The following is a 22,670-nucleotide window of genomic DNA, read 5'->3' as shown; positions in this document are numbered from 1 at the left end:
TCCTGTAAGAGCCCTGATTTGATTTTTCATGCAGACAGGGCGAAACTTAGGACCTGCCCTCAGTTTTTGCCTAAAGTGGTGTCAGCTTTTCATGTGAATCAACCTATTGTGGTTCCAGTGTTGTCTGACGCTTCTGTTGGTCCTGAGTCCTTGGATGTGGTCAGGGCTCTGCAGATTTATGTCAAAGGACGGCCCGTCATTGGAAATCTGACTCACTGTTTGTCCTTTATGATGCCACCAAGATTGGTCGGCCAGCTTCCAAGCAATCTATTGCTCGTTGGCTCCGGTTGACCATTCAACAGGCATATACTTCGGCGGCTCTGCCCTTGCCGACGTCTATTCAGGCCCACTCGACGAGGTCTTCCTGGTTGGCTGCCCGGGGTGTATCGGCCCTACAGTTGTGCCAAGCTGCAACTTGGTCTGGTTCGAACACGTTTGTTAAATTCTATAGGTTCGATACCTTGGCCAAGGATGACCTTCAGTTTGGTCAGGTTGTGCATAGAAGCAGAGGGGACGGGAGGTCTCTTTGAGAGCAGCAGAAGCGGGAAGATTATCTTCCTGCAGCCGCCCCCGCTGTGTTTCTGACTGGCTGCATTGTTTGCAACCAGATCAGACAACGCGTTGCCTGGTGTGGTCACAAACAATGCACCAATACCATGCAAGTGTTAGTATTGTCACACTGATGAGGCAGAAAGCTACATGTTAGCAGACAGAATTGTGAATAGTTTGGGAGTTGTGTGTATAATGTATAGGTGTAGTGTGAGTGATGTGTGTGTAATGTATAGGTGTAGTGTGAGTGATGTGTGTGTAAAATATAGATGTAGTGTGAGTGGTGTGTATGTAATATATAGGTGTGAGTGATGTGTGGGCAGTGTATAGGTGCAGTGTGGGTGATGGGTGTGGCCAGTGTATAGGTGCAGTGTGGGTGATGGGTGTGGCCAGTGTATAGGTGCAGTGTGGGTGATGGGTGTGTGCAGTGTGGGTGATGGGTGTTTGCATTGTGACAGGCTTTTATTTCCCCCAACCTTTTCTTCTCCTAACATCCACCACACATACAGTACATACAGATGTTACACCTAGCGTCCATACACCATACGGCACTACTGAGCTGCTGTGAGAGCACTATATCTTTCATTTTGTGTCTTATTCGCAGACCTAGCAAAACACCACTCACAGGGGCATAATCAAATAGCTGTGGGCTTTATTACACAGCTAATTGATCACTATGCGCAGGGAAAGGCTATTCAATTAATTAGCCTGTTCCCCGGCATGGTAATCACAGTGTAATGCGGCTAACCCAGTGATTCCGTGTAAAATTCAGATTTGTCCTTCCAGCTCCTGAGGCTGGGAGGAAAACCTTCCTCTGGTAGCACTGCACGGGATCAGTACGAGATCCTGGCGGTAGGAATACCGACACCGGGATCCTGTCCGGCACAATCCCGACAGGGGGGCGAGCGCAACGCAGCACCTTGCGGGCTCGCTGCGGGCACACTAATTTATTCTCCCTCTATGGGTGTCATGGACACCCACAGAGGGAGAATGTCGGGATTGTGGCGGTCGGGATCCCGGGGGCTGTATTCCGATCGCCGGGATCCCGTCCGGCGGGATCTTCACCGCATCCCCACTGCACAACAGTGGTAATGTTACCGATGTGAAAATATTTACTTCTAATTGATTTAGAATGACATTTAAAGCTCTCGGTTAGCTATATTCGGAGATTTAGCCCATGTATGATGATGTACAGTAGGGGTCTTTTCTAAATTCTAGGGAATTTTGGCGTCTAGAGAACATGTAGGCTGGCAAACCTAAATGCAAAGTCATTGTAGTCCATGTATTGTTTATTGTCTATGTATAATTTGCATTATGTGTAGGTTACGAGTGATGTTCCTTTCACTTGTTTGAGTTTTGTGGTTATAATTGCATTACAAGCCAGGGTGCCACGTAAATGTGGTAACATCGCTGACAATCTTTGTTGTGTGGGTGACAATTTCCACTCCTGAGTGATGCTAAAGTAATCTTTGTTGGTCCGCTAATTTGTCAATTTATGGATGAGAACTTTGACCAAGTCCTCCAGGTTTATGCGGATGCTGCTTGGGAAGCCTTTAAAGGGGTTGTGTACTGCTTCTTGGGTAACAGAAGATCTCCACTATTTGAGAGAGCACTTTCGGTTGCCGTATGTTTCGCTTTGTGTTATTATTTGCGTTTGATTGAATTTTACATTTTTATTTATTTATGCTGTATGAAGAAAATATCAGATTATTTTAAAATTGCTTTTCACGGACTATGTGATCAGTGTAATCTAGTTTTCAACCATTGTCATTTTCCTTCTTCCATTTTTACCTTGCCCTGCCCCATAGCATCTCCTCTGCACTTCCTCTCTCATCTTTCTGTCCCTGTTTTGGTATGCCTGCCTAGTTTCTCTCTGTCTCAAATACCATAACGTCTCACTCTGAATATACCTGCTCACCTCCTAAATGACAACCAGTTAACACCAAAACATGCCAGATTGCACACGCTGTCCAATCACGTGGCAGTTTAGTAACACAGGAAGATTGCTCAAACCTTGTGAAGTGATTCATTGCAGAAGTTTTTTTTTTTTCCAGGTCACCCGGCAGGTGCACTGTGTGTCATCGACTGTCAGGTGACCTGGAAGACCTGAACTGTGTGGGGTCCTGAGGACCGATTTTAGGAGCCAATAGTAAATGCAATAAAATGATAGCTAGAATCTGATTGGTTGCCTTAGGCAAAACGTTTACTTGTGCTTTTTTAAAAGGTGGGTTTTATTTTTTTTAATAGTTTATTGCAGTGGTTCTCAAACTTGGTCCTCGGGACCCCACACAGGTCACGTTTTCCAGGATACCCGGCAAGTGCCCTGTGTATCACCAACTGTCACATTTTTTAAATCCACAGGTGACCTGGAAAACATGCACTGGGGGTGGAGGGTCAGAGTTTGAGAACCTGTGGTTTATTGAGACATTTCAATATAACTCACGTAATAGAAATCAGATAAAGTTATATAACACAGAACTAAGAATTGTGACAAGGCAAAACAGTGATATATCTAAATTACATATAAAGCAGAAAACCAACAGCAAAGAAAAGAATTACATTTGGAATATCTATTTTACCTTATCTCAAAATGGGAAGGGGGGAAACTAATGGGAATCTTAATTGAAATAGACTCATACCTTTTCTGAAGCAAGTATAAAGTTACTGTAAGACTTTAAAAGGTTTGATAAGTCTCCCCCACAGTGATTGGGTGCTATATACAGTAAAAGTAACTTTTCTCTGACGGCATCACTTCGGCGTCGGTGAATAAAAAGTGGCCCCGGGCTGCCTTGTTCCTGTGGTATGTGGTTACGTATTAGGTTTTCTACAACTTTATGCTTGAGCTAAAAGTCAGTGTTTATCAGGATATTATAAAACACAATAGCTTTTTTATTTATATTATATATATATATATATAATTATTATTTTGCAGACCTTTTAGTTGCAGCACAGAATCCATCATCAGATACTCGTCTGCTCGTTTAAAAAGATTTAATACAAAAATACAGGTTTATAACAATTAAAATAGTCTTATACATACATAAATAGATTTACATATTTACAGCGACTCCCTTTTTGAGAAATGTTTGTCTTATAAATAAGTATCACAAGTAGGAGCTTATGTGTGTGTCTTCGTCGCCCCCTCCCCCAAGGAATTTTGCAGAGCAGGGTGCAGGTGTGACGGGGCCAGCATGCTCGCACACCTGGAAAGGGGGAGCGGACAGCCAGGGAGGGAGCGTGGCCCCGTCCACATCACTAATGGGGGCAGGCCAGTCCCCTCAACCTAATGGTGGCGTGCCAGTCTTAGTGTCACTAATGGGGCGTGCACCACCCTGCAGCGCCACTGATGGGGTGTGCCCAGCACCTACGGGCTTCCCCCAAAGCTCTACCTTCAATGTGAATAGATGCAGTGCGCACATCCACTAAAACGGCGGCAGCAGGCCGTTTTAGCAGGGCACATTTTGCCCTTTAAAAATCAGGCAGGGCGCGGTCCTAGTGTTCATGCTAATACAGCCTAGCATGAACACTAGGAGCTTTAACTGTCTATGCATGATGGTTTGTCGTTGACACTCAAGTACTGGCAAGCAAAGGTGGTTAGATGAAGATCAGCCCGCGTGCTAGTTTTTGGTCCCGTGTACAAGCTGTCTGTTTTGCAGTTGGAGGTATAGGTGTTAAAGTTGTTCACTCTGTAAAGTTCTGCCTGGAGCTTGCAGCAACCAAATTTGCTCATCAGCAAGAAGAAATCCCTTCGAAATGCTTTGGTAAAAATTGCGTACAGAAATGGATTTGCGCAAGAATTCACAGGGTAGAACAGAACCAGCAATATTTTTGAATTGGTGACTGTGATGAGCGGAACTTTGAAGGCGGCTGAAATGGCGAAGAATGATATGGGCGCCATGCACGTAAAGTCTGTGAAGATGAGCACGGCCATCTTTTTGGCTATTTTTGTATCTTTGTTAGTTGGCGTGAGTTCTGGATTTTGGACAGCTATGTAGATTTTAATGTAACAGGCACATATAATGATAAAGGCTAGGACATTGAGCACCAAGATGAGGATTATATACGCTTGAGAAAGGGGTGTTTCGATGTCCATCGGTAGGCATATGCTGACTTTGATGTAATTGCTAACTCCGACAAGAGGCAGAAGTGCAATGAGCAGTGAAAATATCCATCCTCCCAGCATAATGAGAATTGCGTGCCTCAGCCGGAGCTTTCGGTCGAGTTGCATTGCATAGGTTATTGTGTGCCAGCGCTCAAGGGTGATAATAGTCAGTGTGTAGACAGAAAGCTCGCTCGCAAACACAGTGAAGAAGCCTGCTGCGCTGCAGCCGCTCCCTGTTTGCCAGTCAATGGCGTGGTTGTAATACTGTCTCTTCGTCTTGGAGTCGACCGATGCGATTAGCAATAAGTAAATGCCCATGCAGAAATCGGCAAAGGACAGGTTGCACATTAGGAAGCGAGGGACAGTGAGTTTGTAATGACTCGTCAGCAGGACTAACAGGACCACAGCGTTCCCTGCAATAGCTAGTATACTAATAAACCAGATCAGCACGCGGAGGAAGTCATATCCCATGATGTCTTCACAAGGGTTAAAGGCATCAGGCGCTGGACTGCATCGAAGTGTTCTAGGCTGACACAAGATTTCATAGTCCCTAATCACTTCAGCACTGGAAAAAAAAACAAAAAAAAAATCTTTTAATCTTTATAGAAAATGCTGAGGTTTTTTTTTAATAAAGGTTTTAAACATTTTGTTGGATTGTACATGACCTCCTGGAACCTTTCCTAAATGTGACACTTTTTGTTTTTTTTTGTTAAGGCCTTTACATCATGCAACACACACAAAAAAGATTTCTAGTGGTGCCTAGAAAGGATCTGCACAGACTAACTGAATGGGTCTGATCTATGTTCTGTATTTCCACACTTAAGCAAATTGGAAAGACATGTGACATGATTAGCGCAGCCCAAAAAAGGCTGCGTGCAGTTCTATATGGTCATCATACAGCTGAATATTCAGTCGACATGAAAGATACTAATCAGATATTTATTGTCATTTATTCTATACACTCAGGAATTTGCCATTAGTTAGATCTGTATTGGGGGAGGGAGAACCTAACCATACACCATATCTAAGGTTCTTGGAATAAAATTGGCCACTATTGTGAGCCTGCCCACCAGTCGTCAAGGTGACCTCATTGGGCAGGTCCCTCAGATTATAGGGGTTTGGTTCTGGGGCGCAGGGCAAAAAAATCTAAGCTTGTATGGCCACCTTAGTAAAAGCAGTTTTTGCCGACTTAATTTACTGATGAAAAGGGTGTTTTGTTTTGTTTTTATATTCATGATTTCATTCCAGTCAATATAAGAAAATAGGTAGCACAGTATTTTATACCAGGAAGTCATGGCGGAGGGTTTGAAAAGTGCAGATTCTGTTGAATTAATGTAGTTTTTGTTCCCCTTAAGTGGCACACATTGGCCCCCACAAGAAAAAAAAAGTCATGTGAGAAGATTGTGTGTTCTAAAATATCATAAACTAATCCAATGAATTAGTGGGGCTGTTGATTTCTTTGGCATCATGGGGTGACGCCCCATCCTGTCTGTGGCACAGGTGCTTACCACCTGGGACCCCTTTATATGAAGCAGTGGCCCCCAGGAAGTTACACAAAAATCAACAGCCATGGATGAATATGCAAAAAACAGAAAACATTGGTGAGGGCATGTACGGGGTTGTGTATAAAGGGAGGTATAAAGCAACTGGGCAAGTTGTTGCCATGATGAAAATTTGATTGGAAAACAAAGGAGGTGTCCCAAGTGGAATCTGGATGAAAGACAGTAAATAAGGAGATTTATGGTAAGAACTTACTCTTGTTAAATCTCTTTCTGTGAGGTACACTGGATTCCACCGGGAATAACATCGGGGTGTAGAGTAGGATCTTGATCCGAGGCACCAACAGGCTAAAAGCTTTGACTGTTCCCAAGATGCTCAGCGCCGCCTCCGCTATAACCCCGCCTACGTGCACAGGAGCTCAGTTTTGTTAACCAGTCCAATGCAGTAGCAGGCAAAAGAGATGACAGCCATTAGTAGCCATAACCACATTCTCACGACAGAAGAAGGTATCAGCGGCTAATGCCATACAAACCCAAAGAAGCTAAGTGGTTCTAAGGTAAGTCAGGGTGGGCGTCCTGTGGAATTCAGTGTACCTTGCAGAAAGATTTGACAAAGGTAAGTTCTTACCATAAATCTCCTTTTCTGCAGCGGGGTACACTGGTATTCCACAGGGAATAACATCAGGAATGTCCTAAAGCAGTTCCTTATGGGAGAGGATGCACTAGTGGGCACAAGATCCTGGCGTCCAAAGGAAGCATCCTGGGAGACGGAAGTATCGAAGGCATAGAACCTTATGAACGTGTTCACTGAGGACCACGTAGCTGCCTTGCACAATTGCACCACGGCGGGCTGCCCAAGAAGGTCCAACAGACCGAGTAGAATGGGCTTTGATGGTAGCAGGAGCTGGAAGGCCAGCCTGTACATAAGCATGTGCAATCACCATTCTAATCCATCTGGCCAAGGTCTGCTTTTTAGCAGGCCAGCCACGTTTGTGAAAACCAAACAGTACATAGAGAGAATCGGACTTCCTAACGGAGGCTGTCCTCTTCACATAGATACGGAGAGCCCGTACCACATCCAAAGACTGCTCTTTGGAGGATAAATCCGGAGAGACAATGGCCAGAACCACAATCTCCTGGTTAAGGTGGAAAGAAGACACCACCTTAGGTAGATAACCAGGGCGCGTCCGAAGTTCCGCCCGGTCACGGTGAAAAATCAGATAGGGGGACCTACAAGACAAGGCACCCAAATCTGATACCTGTCTAGCAGAGGCAATAGCCAGCAGAAACAAGAACTTGAGGGAAAGCCACTTAAGGTCCACAGATTCAAGAGGTTCAAACGGAGACTCTTGTAAAGCCTCCAGAACCACCGACAATTCCCAAGGAGCCACAGGTGGGACATAGGGAGGTTGAATCCGTAAAACACCCTGAGTGAATGTATGAACATCAGGCAGAGTCACAATGTTTCTCTGAAACCATACCGACAAGGCAGAAATATGAACCTTGAGGGGGAGGCCAGCCGAAGTCCAGGCCCTGTTGTAGGAAGGCCAAAAGTTTGGCCGTACTAAACTTGTAAACGTCATGATTGTTAGATGTGCACCAAGCAAAGTAAGAATTCCAAACCCTATGGTAAATCCGAGCAGAAGCCGGCTTACGGGCCTTCAACATAGTTTGAATGACTGCCTCAGAAAATCCTTTGGCCCTCAGTACGGAAGCTTCAAGAGCCACGCCGTCAAAGCCAGTCGGGCTAAATCCTGGTAAACACAAAGGCCCTGAACGAGGAGGTCTGGTCGTTGCGGAAGCAAAAGAGGACGCTCTAGAGAGAGACCCTGTAGGTCTAAGAACCAATTGCACCTGGGCCACGCTGGAGCTATTAGAGGAACGATTCCTCCTTCTTGCTTGAACTTCTTCGCTACTCTGGGCCGGAGTGACACCGGAGGGAACACTTACGGCAGCCGAAAGTGTCATGGAATTGCCAGTGCATCCACGAACGCCGCTTGAAGATCACTTGTTCTTGCTCCGAAGACCGGAACCTTGTGATTGTGTCGAGAATGCCATCAGGTCTACATCTGGTAGGCCCCACTTGTCCACTAGGAGTTGAAATACTTCTGGATGAAGGCTCCACTCTCCGGCGTGTACTTCCTGATGATTGAGGAAGTCCGCTTCCCAGTTGAGGACCCCTGGAATGAACACTGCCGATATGGCTGGCAGATGGTGTTCCGCCCATTGAAGAATCTTTGAGACTTCCATCATTGCCATGCGGCTTCGAGTGCCGCCTTGATGATTTATGTACGCCACCGTGGTGGCGTCTGACTGTACTTTGAACAGGCCTATTCAGTACCAGATGCTGGGCCAGTTTCAGAGCATTGAACACTGCCCGCAATTCCAGAATGTTTATCGGGAGGAGAGACTCCTCCCTGGTCCACCGACCCTGAAGAGAGTGTTGCTCCAACACGGCGCCCCAACCCCTCAGACTGGCATCCGTCATCAGAAGGACCCAGTTGGAGATCCAGAAGGGACGACCCCTGCTCAATCGTTGGCCCTGCAGCCACCAGGTCAGTAACAGGCGGACTTCCGGAGACTAGGAGATCATGTGAGATCTGATCCGGTGAGGCAGACCGTCCCACTTGGCAAGAATCAGTTTCTGCAGAGGGCGGGAATGAAATTGAGCATACTCCACCATGTCGAAAGCCGACACCATGAGGCCTAGTACTTGCATCGCCGAGTGTATCAACACACGCGGACCAGAGAGGAAGCAACGTATCTTGTCCTGAAGCTTCAGGACTTTCTCCTGTGACAAAAACAACCTCTGGTTGTGTGTCCAACAACGCTCCCAGATGCACCATGCTCTGGGCAGGGACCAGGGAGGATTTCTTCCAGTTGATGAGCCACTCTTGGGCTTGCAGAAACTGGACCGTCAGATCCAAATGACGGAGAAGAACTTCTGGGGAATTGTCCGGATCAGCAGGTCGTCCAGATACGGCAGAATCCGGATGCCCCGATGGCGGAGTGAAGCCGTCATAACTGCCATGACCTTGGTGAAAATTTGCGGAGCCGTGGTCAGACCAAACGGTAAGGCCCGGAAATGTGTAATGGAGATTGCCAATAGCAAAGTGCAGGTATTGCTGATGTGACATGTCAATAGGGATATGCAGGTAAGCATCCTGTATATCCAGGGATACCATGTAGTCCCCTGGTTCCAAAGCCAGGACAATAGAGTGAAGGGTCTCCATACGAAACTTGGAGACCCTCACAAACTTGTACAAAGATTTGAGGTTGAGAATGGGCCGGGAGGAACCATTCGGTTTCGGAACTAGGAACAGCGTTGAATAGTACCCCCTGCCCCTCTGAGCCAGAGGTACCGGCACTACCACTCCGATGTCCAGGAGGGATTGTACCACTAAACGGAGAGTTGTTGCCTTCACCTGATCCGAAGGGATGTCCGTCAGGCAACAGCGAGGAGGGGTATGTGTCTTGAAGGATATAGCATCTCCGTGAGTGACGACTTCATGTACCCAAGCGTCTGAAGTGGTCTTCAACCATACCTGGGTAAACTGTAGAAGTCGGCCTCCCACCCTGGGATCTCCCAGGGGGAGGCCTGCCCCGTCATGCTGCAGGCTTGTCAGATTTGGAAGCCGGCTGACGGGCAGCCCAGGCACGTTTAGGCTTGGGCTTGGTGGTTTTGGAAGTGCGAGACTGTTTCGGGTACACCTGACCCTTTGCTTTACCCGGAGGGCGCAAGGAACAAAAGGAAGTACTCTCAGCCTTCGGGCTTGAAGGAGTAGTACTAGGCAGACGCCAAGCCAGCGACAATCTTGATCTAAATGGTAGCACCTCCAGGGTTTTCTTAGAGTCCAAGTCCACCGACCAGCAGCCTTGGCCGCCAGAACACCTGCATCTGAAGCTGCTTCTTTAATGTAATGAGATGCCGTGACAATATAAGAGAGACATTGTCTAGCATGTTAAGAAAAATTAGACGGAAACTCAGATTCTATTTCCTGAGCCCACGCCTCAATAGCTTCTATGGCCCAAGTAGTCGCAATGGTGGGCCTATGCGCAGCCCCTGCAGGGGTATAGATAGCTTTTAAGCAGCCCACCACACGCTTATCCGTCGGCTCCTTGAGAGAAGTGATGGTAGTGACAGGCAGAGCGGATGACACCACCAGCCAAGCGATTTGCGAGTCCACCAGCGGTGGCGTTTCCCAATTTTGACTCAATTTTGCCGCAAGGGGATAGCGGGCTAGCATCTTCTTGTGCGGGGTGAATTTCTTTCCTGGGTTCTCCTAGGATTCCTGACGTATGTCAACCAAGTTGTCAGAATGAGGTAAAACCAATTTAGTAACCTTCTGACGTTTTAACCTGTCCGGTTTCTTAGATGTAGTAGCAGGCTCAGGATCATCATCAATCTAAAGAATGAGCCTGATAGCCTCTACTAGATCAGGAACATCCACCTGTGAAATAGATTCCCCATCAGAAACGTCATGATCAGAGTCTGTGGGGTCAGTATACACACCATCTTCATTGGAAAAGAGGTATCCGGAACATGCGTGGATTGAGAGGAAGTAACAGCCCGCTTAGATAACTTCTTAGGTTTAGTTTTAGGCGGGCGAAGGTCAGGAATACATTTATCCAAAGAGTTGTTCAAGTGCTGTAACTGAGTGGACAGAGCATCTGTCCATGGCGGATTAACCGCAGGGACCATATAAGGCTGATAAGGCACAGGAGGTCCCATAGGGGGCGCAAGTATAGTTACCAGCATAGTCAGTAAATTAGAAAAGGCAGACCAAGGCGGGCCCTGATGTGCCACCGTTGTTACAAACTGACTGGGGGGTACAGAACCACCAAAACCTGAACCCTCCGCAGCCATGTTATCCTCAAATGCATCTGGGACATTATAACCGCGCACGACGGAATCAGCCCCAGACCCATCGCCCCCTGCAGCTGACATGATATGAAAGCGTAAACCACGGGCGACAGTACAATATCAGCAGATATAATACCTAACACAAACCCCCCATGCAGTGTGACAGCACAAACAGAGGATTTCTGAGGTAAAATGTGACTGAAAAAATAAGAATTTACTCACCGGTAATTCTATTTCTCATAGTCCGTAGTGGATGCTGGGGACTCCGTAAGGACCATGGGGATTAGCGGCTCTGCAGGAGACTGGGCACAACTATAAAGAAAGCTTTTAGACTACTGGTGTGCACTGGCTCCTCCCACTAAGACCCTCCTCCAGACTTCAGTTAGGATACTGTGCCCGGAAGAGCTGACACAATTAGGAAGGATTTTGAATCCCGGGTAAGACTCATACCAGCCACACCAATCACACCGTATAACTCGTGATACAATACCCAGTTAACAGCATGATAACAACTGAGCCTCTCAACAGATGGCTCAACAATAACCCTTTAGTTAAGCAATAACTATATATAAGTATTGCAGACAATCCGCACTTGGGATGGGCGCCCAGCATCCACTACGGACTATGAGAAATAGAATTACCGGTGAGTAAATTCTTATTTTCTCTAACGTCCTAAGTGGATGCTTGGGACTCCGTAAGGACCATGGGGATTATACCAAAGCTCCCAAACGGGCGGGAGAGTGCGGATGACTCTGCAGCACCGAATGAGCAAACTCAAGGTCCTCCTCAGCCTGGGTGTCAAACTTGTAGAATTTAGCAAACGTGTTTGACCCCGACCAAGTAGCTGCTCGGCAAAGTTGAAGAGCCGAGACCCCTCGGGCAGCCGCCCAAGAAGAGCCCACCTTCCTCGTGGAATGGGCTTTTACTGATTTAGGATGCGGCAGTCCAGCCGCAGAATGTGCAAGCTGAATCGTACTACAGATCCAGCGAGCAATAGTCTGCTTTGAAGCAGGTGCACCCAACTTGTTGGGCGCATACAGGATAAAGAGCGAGTCAGTCTTTCTGACTCCAGCTGTCCTGGAAACATAGATTTTTAGGGCCCTGACTACATCCAACAACTTGGAAGCCTCCAAGTCATTTGTAGCCGCAGGCACCACGATAGGTTGGTTCAGATGAAAAGCTGATACCACTTTGGGGAGAAACTGGGGACGAGTCCTCAATTCTGCCCTATCCATATGGAAAATCAGATAAGGGCTTTTACATGACAAAGCCGCCAATTCTGATACACGCCTGGCCGAAGCCAAGGCCAACAACATGACCACTTTCCACGTGAGATATTTCAAATCCACGGTTTTCAGTGGCTCAAACCAATGTGACTTTAGGAAATCCAACACCACGTTGAGATCCCAAGGTGCCACTGGAGGCACAAAAGGGGGCTGAATATGCAGCACTCCCTTAACAAAAGTCTGAACTTCAGGTAGTGAAGCCAGTTCTCTCTGGAAGAAAATCGATAGAGCCGAAATCTGGACCTTAATGGAACCCAATTTAAGGCCCATAGTCACCCCTGACTGTAGGAAGTGTAGGAAACGGCCCAGCTGAAATTCCTCCGTTGGGGCCTTCCTGGCCTCACACCACGCAACATATTTTCGCCATATACGGTGATAATGGTTTGCGGTTACTTCTTTCCTAGCTTTAATCAGCGTAGGAATGACTTCCTCCGGAATGCCCTTTTCCTTCAGGATCCGGTGTTCAACCGCCATGCCGTCAAACGCAGCCGCGGTAAGTCTTGGAACAGACAGGGCCCCTGCTGCAGCAGGTCTTGTCTGAGCGGTAGAGGCCATGGGTCCTCTGACATCATTTCTTGAAGTTCCGGGTACCAAGCTCTTCTTGGCCAATCCGGAACAATGAGTATAGTTCTTACTCCTCTTTTCCTTATTGTCCACAGTACCTTTGGTATGAGAGGAAGAGGAGGGAACACATAAACCGATCGGTACACCCACGGTGTTACTAGAGCGTCCACAGCTATCGCCTGCGGGTCTCTCGACCTGGCGCAATATTTTTCTAGCTTTTTGTTTAGGCTGGATGCCATCATGTCCACCTGTGGCCTCTCCCAACGGTTTACAATCAGTTGGAAGACTTCTGGATGAAGTCCCCACTCTCCCGGGTGGAGGTCGTGCCTGCTGAGGAAGTCTGCTTCCCAGTTGTCCACTCCCGGAATGAACACTGCTGACAGTGCTAACACGTGATTTTCCGCCCATCGGAGAATCCTTGTGGCTCCTGCCATTGCCGTCCTGCTTCTCGTGCCGCCCTGTCGATTTACATGGGCGACCACCGTGATGTTGTCTTACTGGATCAGTACCGGCTGGTTTTGAAGCAGGGGTTTTGCCTGACTTAGGGCATTGTAAATGGCCCTCAGTTCCAGAATATTTATGTGCAGGGAAGTCTCCTGACTTGACCATAGTCCTTGGAAGTTTCTTCCCTGTGTGACTGTTACCCAGCCTCGAAGGCTGGCATCCGTGGTCACCAGGACCCAGTCCTGTATGCCGAATCTGCGGCCCTCTTAAAGATGAGCACTCTGCAGCCACCACAGCAGAGACACCCTTGTCCTCGGAGACAGGGTTATCAGACGATGCATCTGAAGATGCGATCCGGACCGCTTGTCCAACAGGTCCCACTGAAAGGTTCTTGCATGAAACCTGCCGAATGGAATCGCTTCGTAGGAAGCTACCATTTTTCCCAGGATCCGCGTGCAGTGATGCACCGACACCTGTTTTGGCTTTAGGAGGCCTCTGACTAGAGATGACAGCTCCTTGGCCTTCTCCTCCGGGAGAAAAACTTTTCTCTGTTCTGTGTCCAGAACCATCCCTAGGAACAGCAGACGTGTCGTAGGGACCAGCTGTGACTTTGGAATGTTTAGAATCCAGCCGTGCTGTTGTAGCACTTCCCGAGATAGTGCTACCCCTACCAACAACTGCTCTCTGGACCTCGCCTTTATCAGGAGATCGTCCAAGTACGGGATAATTAAAACTCCCTTCTTTCGAAGGAGTATCATCATTTCGGCCATTACCTTGGTAAAGACCCTCGGAGCCGTGGATAGACCGAACGGCAACGTCTGGAATTGGTAATGACAAGCTTGTACCACAAATCGGAGGTACTCCTGGTGAGGATGGTAAATGGGGACATGTAGGTAAGCATCCTTTATGTCCAGTGATACCATGTAATCCCCCTCGTCCAGGCTTGCAATAACCGCCCTGAGCGATTCCATCTTGAACTTGAATTTTTTTATATATGTGTTCAAGGATTTCAAATTTAAAATGGGTCTCACCGAACCGTCCGGTTTCGGTACCACAAACATTGTGGAATAGTAACCCCTTCCTTGTTGAAGTAGGGGCACCTTCACTATCACTTGTTGTGAATACAGCTTGTGAATTGCCTGTAACACTGCCTCCCTGCCTGAGGGAGTGGTTGGCAAGGCAGATTTGAGGAAACGGCGGGGGGGAGACGTCTCGAATTCCAGCTTGTTCCCCTGAGATACTACTTGAAGGATCCAGGGATCCACCCGTGAGCGAGCCCACTGATTGCTGAAGTTTTTGAGATGGGCCCCCACCGTACCTGGCTCCGCCTGTGAAGCCCCAGCGTCATGCTGTGGACTTAGAGGAAGCGGGGGAGGACTTTTGCTCCTGGGAACTGGCTGTATGCTGCAGCTTCTTTCCCCTACCTCTGCCTCTGGGCAGAAAGGACGCGCCTTTAACCCGCTTGCCCCTATTGGGCCGAAAGGACTGTACCTGATAATACGGTGCTTTCTTTGGTTGTGAGGGAACATGGGGTAAAAATGTAGACTGCCCAGCTGTTGCTGTGGAAACGAGGTCCGAGAGACCATCCCCGAACAACTCCTCACCCTTATAAGGCAGAACTTCCATGTGTCGTTTGGAATCTGCATCTCCTGTCCACGGCCGAGTCCATAACCCTCTCCTGGCAGAAATGGACATTGCACTAATTTTGGATGCCAGCCGGCAAATTTCTTTATCATCCACTAGGGGTCACTGGAGTACTCTTGGGATATGGACGGCTTCCACCGGAAGAAGGCACTGAATAAATTAATTTTTGAGACTACTCCTCCCCTCCATATCCTCGAGCACTTCAGTGTTTTTTCTGTGCTCGACACAGTTAGAAGGCATAGTGGAGCTCGTCCACGAAGTATTGGAATTTTTTTTTTTAGTTCCTAAGTTTTTCTTCTTTCAAGGATTTCCACGTCCTTTCCCCCCTTCTAACAGGCGTGGGTCAGGGACAGTGGAAGCGGCTGAGAACAGCCGTGAGTGTCGGACCTCTCTGTAAAGAGCTCCCTCACTCCACCTGCAGGCTGCCTGCAAAAAGCTGGACGGAGCTTGGATGAGAAGCCCCGTCATAGACTTTGGTCACGGTCCAGGTATGTTAGGGGCGGTCAGCTCTTGCTGCCGCTCCACTGTTGGGGATTGTATTGGGTACTCACCGCTGCCCGGAGCGCGTGTGCATGGGCCGCGTCACGGCTCCATGCGGCGCGCTCTCACTCTCCGCTCCCAGCATCTTAAATACCAGACCGCTGCTCCCCGGCGCCGCAGCAGCGCTGCCTGGCTACACAGACACTCCGCAAAATGTGTGTGGCGGGCGGGAGCGCGTGTGCATAGGCCGCTCCAGGGCTCTATGCAGCACGCTCGCTGCTTCCGCTATCCGCCCGCAGCAGCCGAGGAGTTCCCGCTGCCTGGGCCTACAGGTACAGGCCGCTCACACGGCCCTATGCAGACTTCCACAGGCCCCGACCCGGTGCTGTACACGGAGGTCGTGGGAGTGGGGGGGGGGAGACATTGGCAGTATTTGGCATGCTTAATATGTTAATGTTCTCCTGTCTGTTCCAGGTTTCCTTTATTACATCTCGGCTAAGAGTGGTACTAGGGGAATTTTGGGGTCAGTTTTCTTATTGCTGGCAGGCACTGCACTTGCCTGATATATACCAGGAACTTTGGTGTTATTACTGAGTCGTGCAGTCTGTCTGTGTGTAGTTTGTATTGTCTGTCTTTTATAATGAGTAAGACACCAGCAAAATCTAAGAAACATTTTTCATGTCATGTCTGTAAGAGTGTGTTGCCTGATGGATCCACCACATGTACAGCATGTGTTGTTAATACAGCCATAAATACGATTTCAGTAGTAAAACCACCATCTCTGGACCCTCCATGGGCTTTACTTGCAGATGTATTAGTTGGTTTACAATCAGAGCTGGCCGCCTCTCGTGAAGAAAGAGAGGCGGCAAGATCTGAGTTTAAAATGAGACCATTTGAGTTACCAGAGTCTCAATCTGGTCAGAGGCCCACCTTGAGTGGAAAAGATAAATTTCCTTTTCCTAATAATTCTCCAGTCTCTGGGATACTAGACCTCACTGAACAGGAGTATGAGGAGGGCGAAATAGGGCAACAGTCAGATAGTGACGATTTTGACAGCCCAGGTATTGACAATCTCATCAGAGCAGTACGTCAGTCGCTGGAGTTTACGGAAACTGAGGAGCCCCTGACGAATGATGAGGTAGTTTTTACTAAACGACAGAGATCTCCGATGTGTTTCCCTATTTCGGAATCTCTTAATAAAATGTTACTGGAATCACGGAAAAATCCGGATAAACGGTTTTCTATTCCTCGTAGATTTAAATCGAGTTACCCGTTTCCAGAGTCCATGACAGCTACTTGGGAGAACCCACCATTGGTGGATTCATCCGTATCCAAACTTACAAGGAAGTTAACCATACCAGTACCAACTGCTACTACGCTTAAAGACCCTGCAGATCGTAAAATAGAGGCTATGCTAAGGTCCATGTATACAGCAGCTGGAGTGCTGCTGAGACCTGGGTTGGTTGGCATTTGGGTTACTAAAGCTTTAATGGTATGGATAAAAGAGCTCAAGTCGGCTCTGCAAGATGACCATCTTATACTTCTCGCGGATCAAATCTGGGAAGCTGCTGAATATCTATGTACAGCTTCTACTGACGTCTGTCAGCTTACTTCTCGCCTGTCCTCATCGCTAGTCATAGTACGACGAGCACTTTGGCTGCGTTCTTGGCAGGCGGAGACGGAGGTTAAAAAAGGTATAGAGGCATTGCCTTATGATGGCGAGAAGCTTTTCGGTCCTGAATTGGACAAATGGATTTCTGAGGCTACTGGAGGAAAGTCTGTGTTTCTTCCATCGCCTACAACTATACCTAAACGGAAATATTCTGGTCCGGCGTTCAAATCCTTTAGAACTCAGCCCTTTCGTGGGCAGGGCACAGGAGCAGTCACGCCTGGTAGAAGAGGTCGGGGACGTAGTGCTCGACAATCCAATGCACGTCGTCAAGACACTAAGACCACTAACAAACCAGTGGCATGACGGGCTCCCAGCCCATCTCGGATCTCCAATTGTGGGAGCACGCCTTCAGAGCTTTCAGGGGGCGTGGCTGCAGACGTCCACAGATGGGTGGATCCGCAAGTTAGTATTAGAGGGTTACAAAATAGAGTTCGATTATCTTCCGACAGGAAGATTTTTCACGACAGGACTGCCTGTGGCGGACGACAAGAAAGCAGTTCTGCAGGTTGCCATTCAGTCTCTGCTGAATGCTGCAGTTGTAATTCCGGTCCCCGTGCAGGAACAGGGGCAGGGTTATTATTCCAGTCTGTTTCTGGTACCAAAACCAGATGGCTCAGTCAGGCCAATATTGAACCTAAAAGGTCTCAATCATTACGTCACTTACCACAGATTCAAGATGGAATCTCTCAGGTCAATAATTGCAGGGTTAGAGCCGCAGGAATTCATGATTGCACTAGATCTCAAGGATGCGTACTTACACATTCCGATTTGGCCACCTCACCAGAGTTTCTTAAGGTTTGCGATAAGGCGAGACCATTACCAGTTTCAGGCTCTCCCGTTTGGCCTCTCATCAGCGCCTCGGGTATTCACCAAGGTAATGTCCGTGATGATAGCTCATCTCAGGTCCCTAGGGGTAATAATTGTTCCGTATTTGGACGATCTACTCAAAAAGGCTCCGTCTCAACAATTGCTTCTCCAGCATGCTTTGCTAACGTACAATGTACTAGTTCAGCACGGTTGGATAGTCAGTTTAAAGAAATCACATCTAATTCCGTGTCAGCGACTTCAATTCCTAGGGATGATTCTCGATACAGTAAAACAAAAGGTTTACCTGCCACAACAGAAAGTACAGGTCATTCGTCATCTGGTGCAATTAGTGCTCAAGCCACGCACAGTCTCAGTACATTTGTGCATTCGCCTTTTAGGCACAATGGTGGCGGCTTTCGAAGCACTTCAGTTCGGAAGGTTTCACTCACGTCCGTTTCAACTGGAGGTGTTAGCGCAATGGTCGGGATCACATCTACAGTTGCACCACAGGGTGAGATTGTCGCCACAAGTCAGGGTGTCTCTTCTCTGGTGGTTAAAAATACACAATCTATCTGCAGGGAGACGATTCGGCGTCGTGAATTGGATAATTCTGACAACAGACGCAAGTCTCAGAGGTTGGGGAGCTGTAGTTCAGAGTCATCGGCTCCAGGGCCTCTGGGCAAATCACGAAAGATCGCTATCCATAAATGTTCTGGAACTCAGGGCGATTTACAATGCTCTAAGACAAGCAGTGTACATGTTTCGTTTTCAGACTGTTCAGGTGCAGTCAGACAATGCGACGGCAGTCGCATACATAAACAAACAAGGAGGAACGAGAAGCCGCATGGCAATGCGGGAAGTAGCTCGGATCCTCAGATGGGCCGAATATCACCAGGTGATATTGTCGGCAGTGTTCATTCCGGGAGTGGACAACTGGGAGGCAGATTTTCTCAGTCGTCGGGATTTTCATCCAGGAGAGTGGGCATTAAATCCAGAAGTATTTCAGATGTTGATCCAGAAGTGGGGGTACCCTCAGGTGGATCTGATGGCATCCCGCCACAATCATCAGGTGTCACGATATGTGTCCAGAACAAGAGATCCAGGGGCAGTGGCGGTGGATGCTCTCACAGCCACGTGGCCGTACAGCCTTGTGTATCTGTTTCCGCTGCTCCCGCTGTTGCTAAAACGGATCAAGAGAGGGTCCGTCACAGTCATACTAATAGCGCCTCATTGGCCTCGGAGGGCTTGGTTCTCGGATCTCCTCGGGTTACTCGCAGACGATCCGTGGCCACTCCCACTACGTCCGGACCTGTTACAACAGGGTCCGTTCCTTTACCCCGATTTAGCGCGGCTGCGTTTGACGGGGTGGCTGTTGAAAAGACCATCTTAAGAAGAGAGGGCATTCCTGAGTCTGTTATACCAACCATGGTACGAGCTAGGAAGCCGGTTACGGCAGCTCATTATTACAGAATCTGGCGTACTTATATAAGTTGGTGTGAAGCTCGGAAATTTCCGACATCATCTTTTAATTTATCCCGTCTTTTGTTATTTTTACAGATGGGGTTAGATGGAGGACTACGTCTTTCCACACTAAAGGTGCAGGTATCTGCGTTGTCAATTTTCTTTCAAAGGAAATTGGCCTCGTTGCCGTCAATACATACGTTTTTACAGGGTGTAAAGAGGATACAGCCTCCTTTCATTCCACCTACAGCACCATGGGACTTGAATCTGGTTTTAGATTTCTTACAGTCCGATTACTTTGAACCTTTACGACAAGTGGATATTAAATTTCTCACTTGGAAAACGATTTTTCTTTTAGCCTTAGCTTCGGCTAGGCGTGTTTCAGATCTGGGTGCCTTGTCGTGCAAGTCACCGTATTTAGTTTTTCATGATGACAGAGCGGAACTTCGGACGAATCCCGCTTTTCTACCAAAGGTAGTGTCGTCTTTTCACATCAATCAACCAATAGTAGTTCCTGTGTTAACAGGAGATTCTGGAACGTTGGATGTGGTTCGCGCATTGCGCATCTATGTATCCCGAACGTCTACTGTGCGTAAAACGGATACGTTGTTTGTTCTCTATGATGCGGCTAAGAGGGGTTGGCCAGCCTCTAAGCAAACCTTATCCAGATGGATCAAACTGACCATACGTCAGGCTTACCTTCATGCTAGGTTACAGCCACCTACTTCAGTAACAGCTCATTCCACACGTTCTGTGGGAACGTCATGGGCAGCGAGTCGTGGGGCTTCTACGACACAGCTTTGCCGTGCGGCTACTTGGTCTTCAGTGCACACGTTTGTGCGCTTTTACAAGTTTGATACTTTCGCGGCATCAGCATCTAGCTTTGGCCGTTTAGTGTTACAAGTGCCAAACAGCTCTCCCACCACGGAGGAAACTTTGGTACATCCCAAGAGTACTCCAGTGACCCCTAGTGGATGATAAAGAAAATAGGATTTTGGTACTTACCAGGTAAATCCTTTTCTTTGAATCCATAGGGGGCACTGGACGCCCACCCAGAGCAGTTTACCTGTTTTAGGAAGTTCAGTGGTTCTTATGGTAACACACTTTCACGACTGGTTTAAATTTAACAAGGGTTAATCAGTTATGGTGTCAACTGTTTAGTTGTCTGTTACGTTTTGTGTCAACTTTATTGTTGTCCGTGAGATTATATGTAATTCTCCTTTGGTCAATCTCTCTATCGATCCTGTTCGGCTCAGTAAAAAACACTGAAGTGCTCGAGGATATGGAGGGGAGGAGTAGTCTCAAAAATTAATTTATTCAGTGCCTTCTTCCGGTGGAAGCCGTCCATATCCCAAGAGTACTCCAGTGCCCCCTATGGATTCAAAGAAAAGGATTTACCTGGTAAGTACCAAAATCCTATTATCCCTCTGTGCATTCCTCATGTATAAAAGTGCGTCTTTTATATGCTCTACGTTTAGCAATATAGTGTCCCTGTCTAGGGTATCTATATTTTCTGACAGGGAATCTGACCACGCAGCAGCAGCACTGCACATCCAGGCTGAAGCAATAGCCGGTCTCAGTATAACACCTGTGTGTGTATATATAGATTTCAGGATAGCCTCCTGCTTTCTATCAGCAGATTCCTTCAGGGCGGCCGTATCCGGAGACTGTAGTGCCACCTTCTTTGACAAGCGTGTGAGCGCTTTATCCACCCTAGGGGATGTTTCCAAGCGTGACCTATCCTCTGGAGGGAAAGGGTACGCCATTAGTAACCTCTTAGAAATTACCAGCTTTTTATCAGGGGAAGCCCACGCTTCTTCACACACTTCATTTAACTCTTCAGATGGAGGAAAAGCTACTGGTAGTTTTTTCTCTCCAAACATTATACCCTTTTTTGTGGTACCGGGGGTAACATCAGAAATGTGCAACACATTTTTCATTGCCTCAATCATGTAACGTGTGGCCCTACTGGAAGTTACATTAGTCTCATCGTCGTTGACACTGGAGTCAGTATCCGTGTCGACATCTTTGTCTGCCATCTGAGGTAGCGGGAGTTTTAGAGCCCCTGATGGCTTTTGAGACGCCTGGGCAGGCACAGGCTGAGAAGCCGGCTGTCCCACAATAGGTATGTCGTCAAACCTTTTATGCTAGGAGTCGACACTTCCACAGCACCATCCACTCAGGTGTCGACCCCGCAGGGGGTGACATCACATTTACAGGCATTTGCTCCGCCTCCACATAAGCCTCCTCATCAAACATGTCGACACAGCCGTACCGACACACCGCAAACACACAGGGAATGCTCTGACAGAGGACAGGACCCCACAAAGCCCTTTGGGTAGACAGAGAGAGAGTATGCCAGCACACACCAGAGCGCTATATAACACAGGGATCCCACTATCAATGAGTGTTTTCCCTTATAGCTGCTTTTTTTATATATATCATATATATATATATATATATATATATATATAAAATCTATACTGCACCTAAATTTAGTGCCCCCCCCCCTCTCTTTTTTACCCTTCTGTAGTGTTCAAACTGCAGGGGAGAGCCGGGGAGCTTCCTTCCAGCGGAACTGTGAGGGAAAAATGGCTCCAGTGTGCTGAGGGAGAAACCCCGCCCCCTTTTTGGCGGACTTTCTCCCGCTTTTTCTGGAATACTGGCAGGGTAATTTTACATCTATATAGCCTCTAGGACTATATATGATGTATATTTGCCAGCCAAGGTGTCATATATTGCCCTCAGGGCGCCCACCCCCAGCGCCCTGCACCCATCAGTGACCGGAGTGTGAGGTGTACATGAGGAGCAATGGCGCACAGCTGCAGTGCTGTGCGCTACCTTGGTGAAGACCGAAGTCTTCTGCCGCCGATTTTCCGGACCTCTTCGTTGCTTCTGGCTCTGTAAGGGGGACAGCGGCGCGGCTCCGGGAACGAACACCAAGGTCGGGTCCTGCGGTCGATCCCTCTGGAGCTAATGGTGTCCAGTAGCCTAAGAAGCCCAAACTACCACCTGTTAGGTAGGTTCGCTTCTTCTCCCCTTAGTCCCTCGCTGCAGTGAGTCTGTTGCCAGCAGATCTCACTGTAAAATAAAAAACCTAAATATACTTTCTTTCTAGGTGCTCAGGAGAGCCCCTAGTGTGCATCCAGCTCAGCCGGGCACAAGAATCTAACTGAAGTCTGGAGGAGGGTCTTAGTGGGAGGAGCCAGTGCACACCAGTAGTCTAAAAGCTTTCTTTATAGTTGTGCCCAGTCTCCTGCGGAGCCGCTAATCCCCATGGTCCTTACGGAGTCCCCAG

The 22,670-nt window shown here is 47.9% G+C and overlaps 1 protein-coding gene across 1 annotated transcript in view; it reads right to left on the bottom strand.

The window, feature by feature from the left end:
* Positions 1–2,781: 2,781 nt before the first annotated feature.
* LHCGR (luteinizing hormone/choriogonadotropin receptor) overlaps positions 2,782–22,670 on the bottom strand; it is a 444,743-nt gene continuing 424,854 nt past the window's right edge. Inside the window, exon 11 of the mRNA XM_063918688.1 lies at positions 2,782–5,216. Within this exon, the coding sequence (XP_063774758.1) occupies positions 4,085–5,216 (1,132 nt within the window). The 3' untranslated portion in view covers positions 2,782–4,084. The remainder of the gene's footprint in view (positions 5,217–22,670) is intronic.

Source organism: Pseudophryne corroboree, chromosome 4 (assembly GCF_028390025.1).
Source record: "Pseudophryne corroboree isolate aPseCor3 chromosome 4, aPseCor3.hap2, whole genome shotgun sequence".
Lineage (NCBI taxonomy): Eukaryota > Metazoa > Chordata > Amphibia > Anura > Myobatrachidae > Pseudophryne > Pseudophryne corroboree.
The sequence above is the reverse complement of the archived record's forward strand: the minus strand, read 5'-3'. Positions and strand labels throughout refer to the sequence as shown.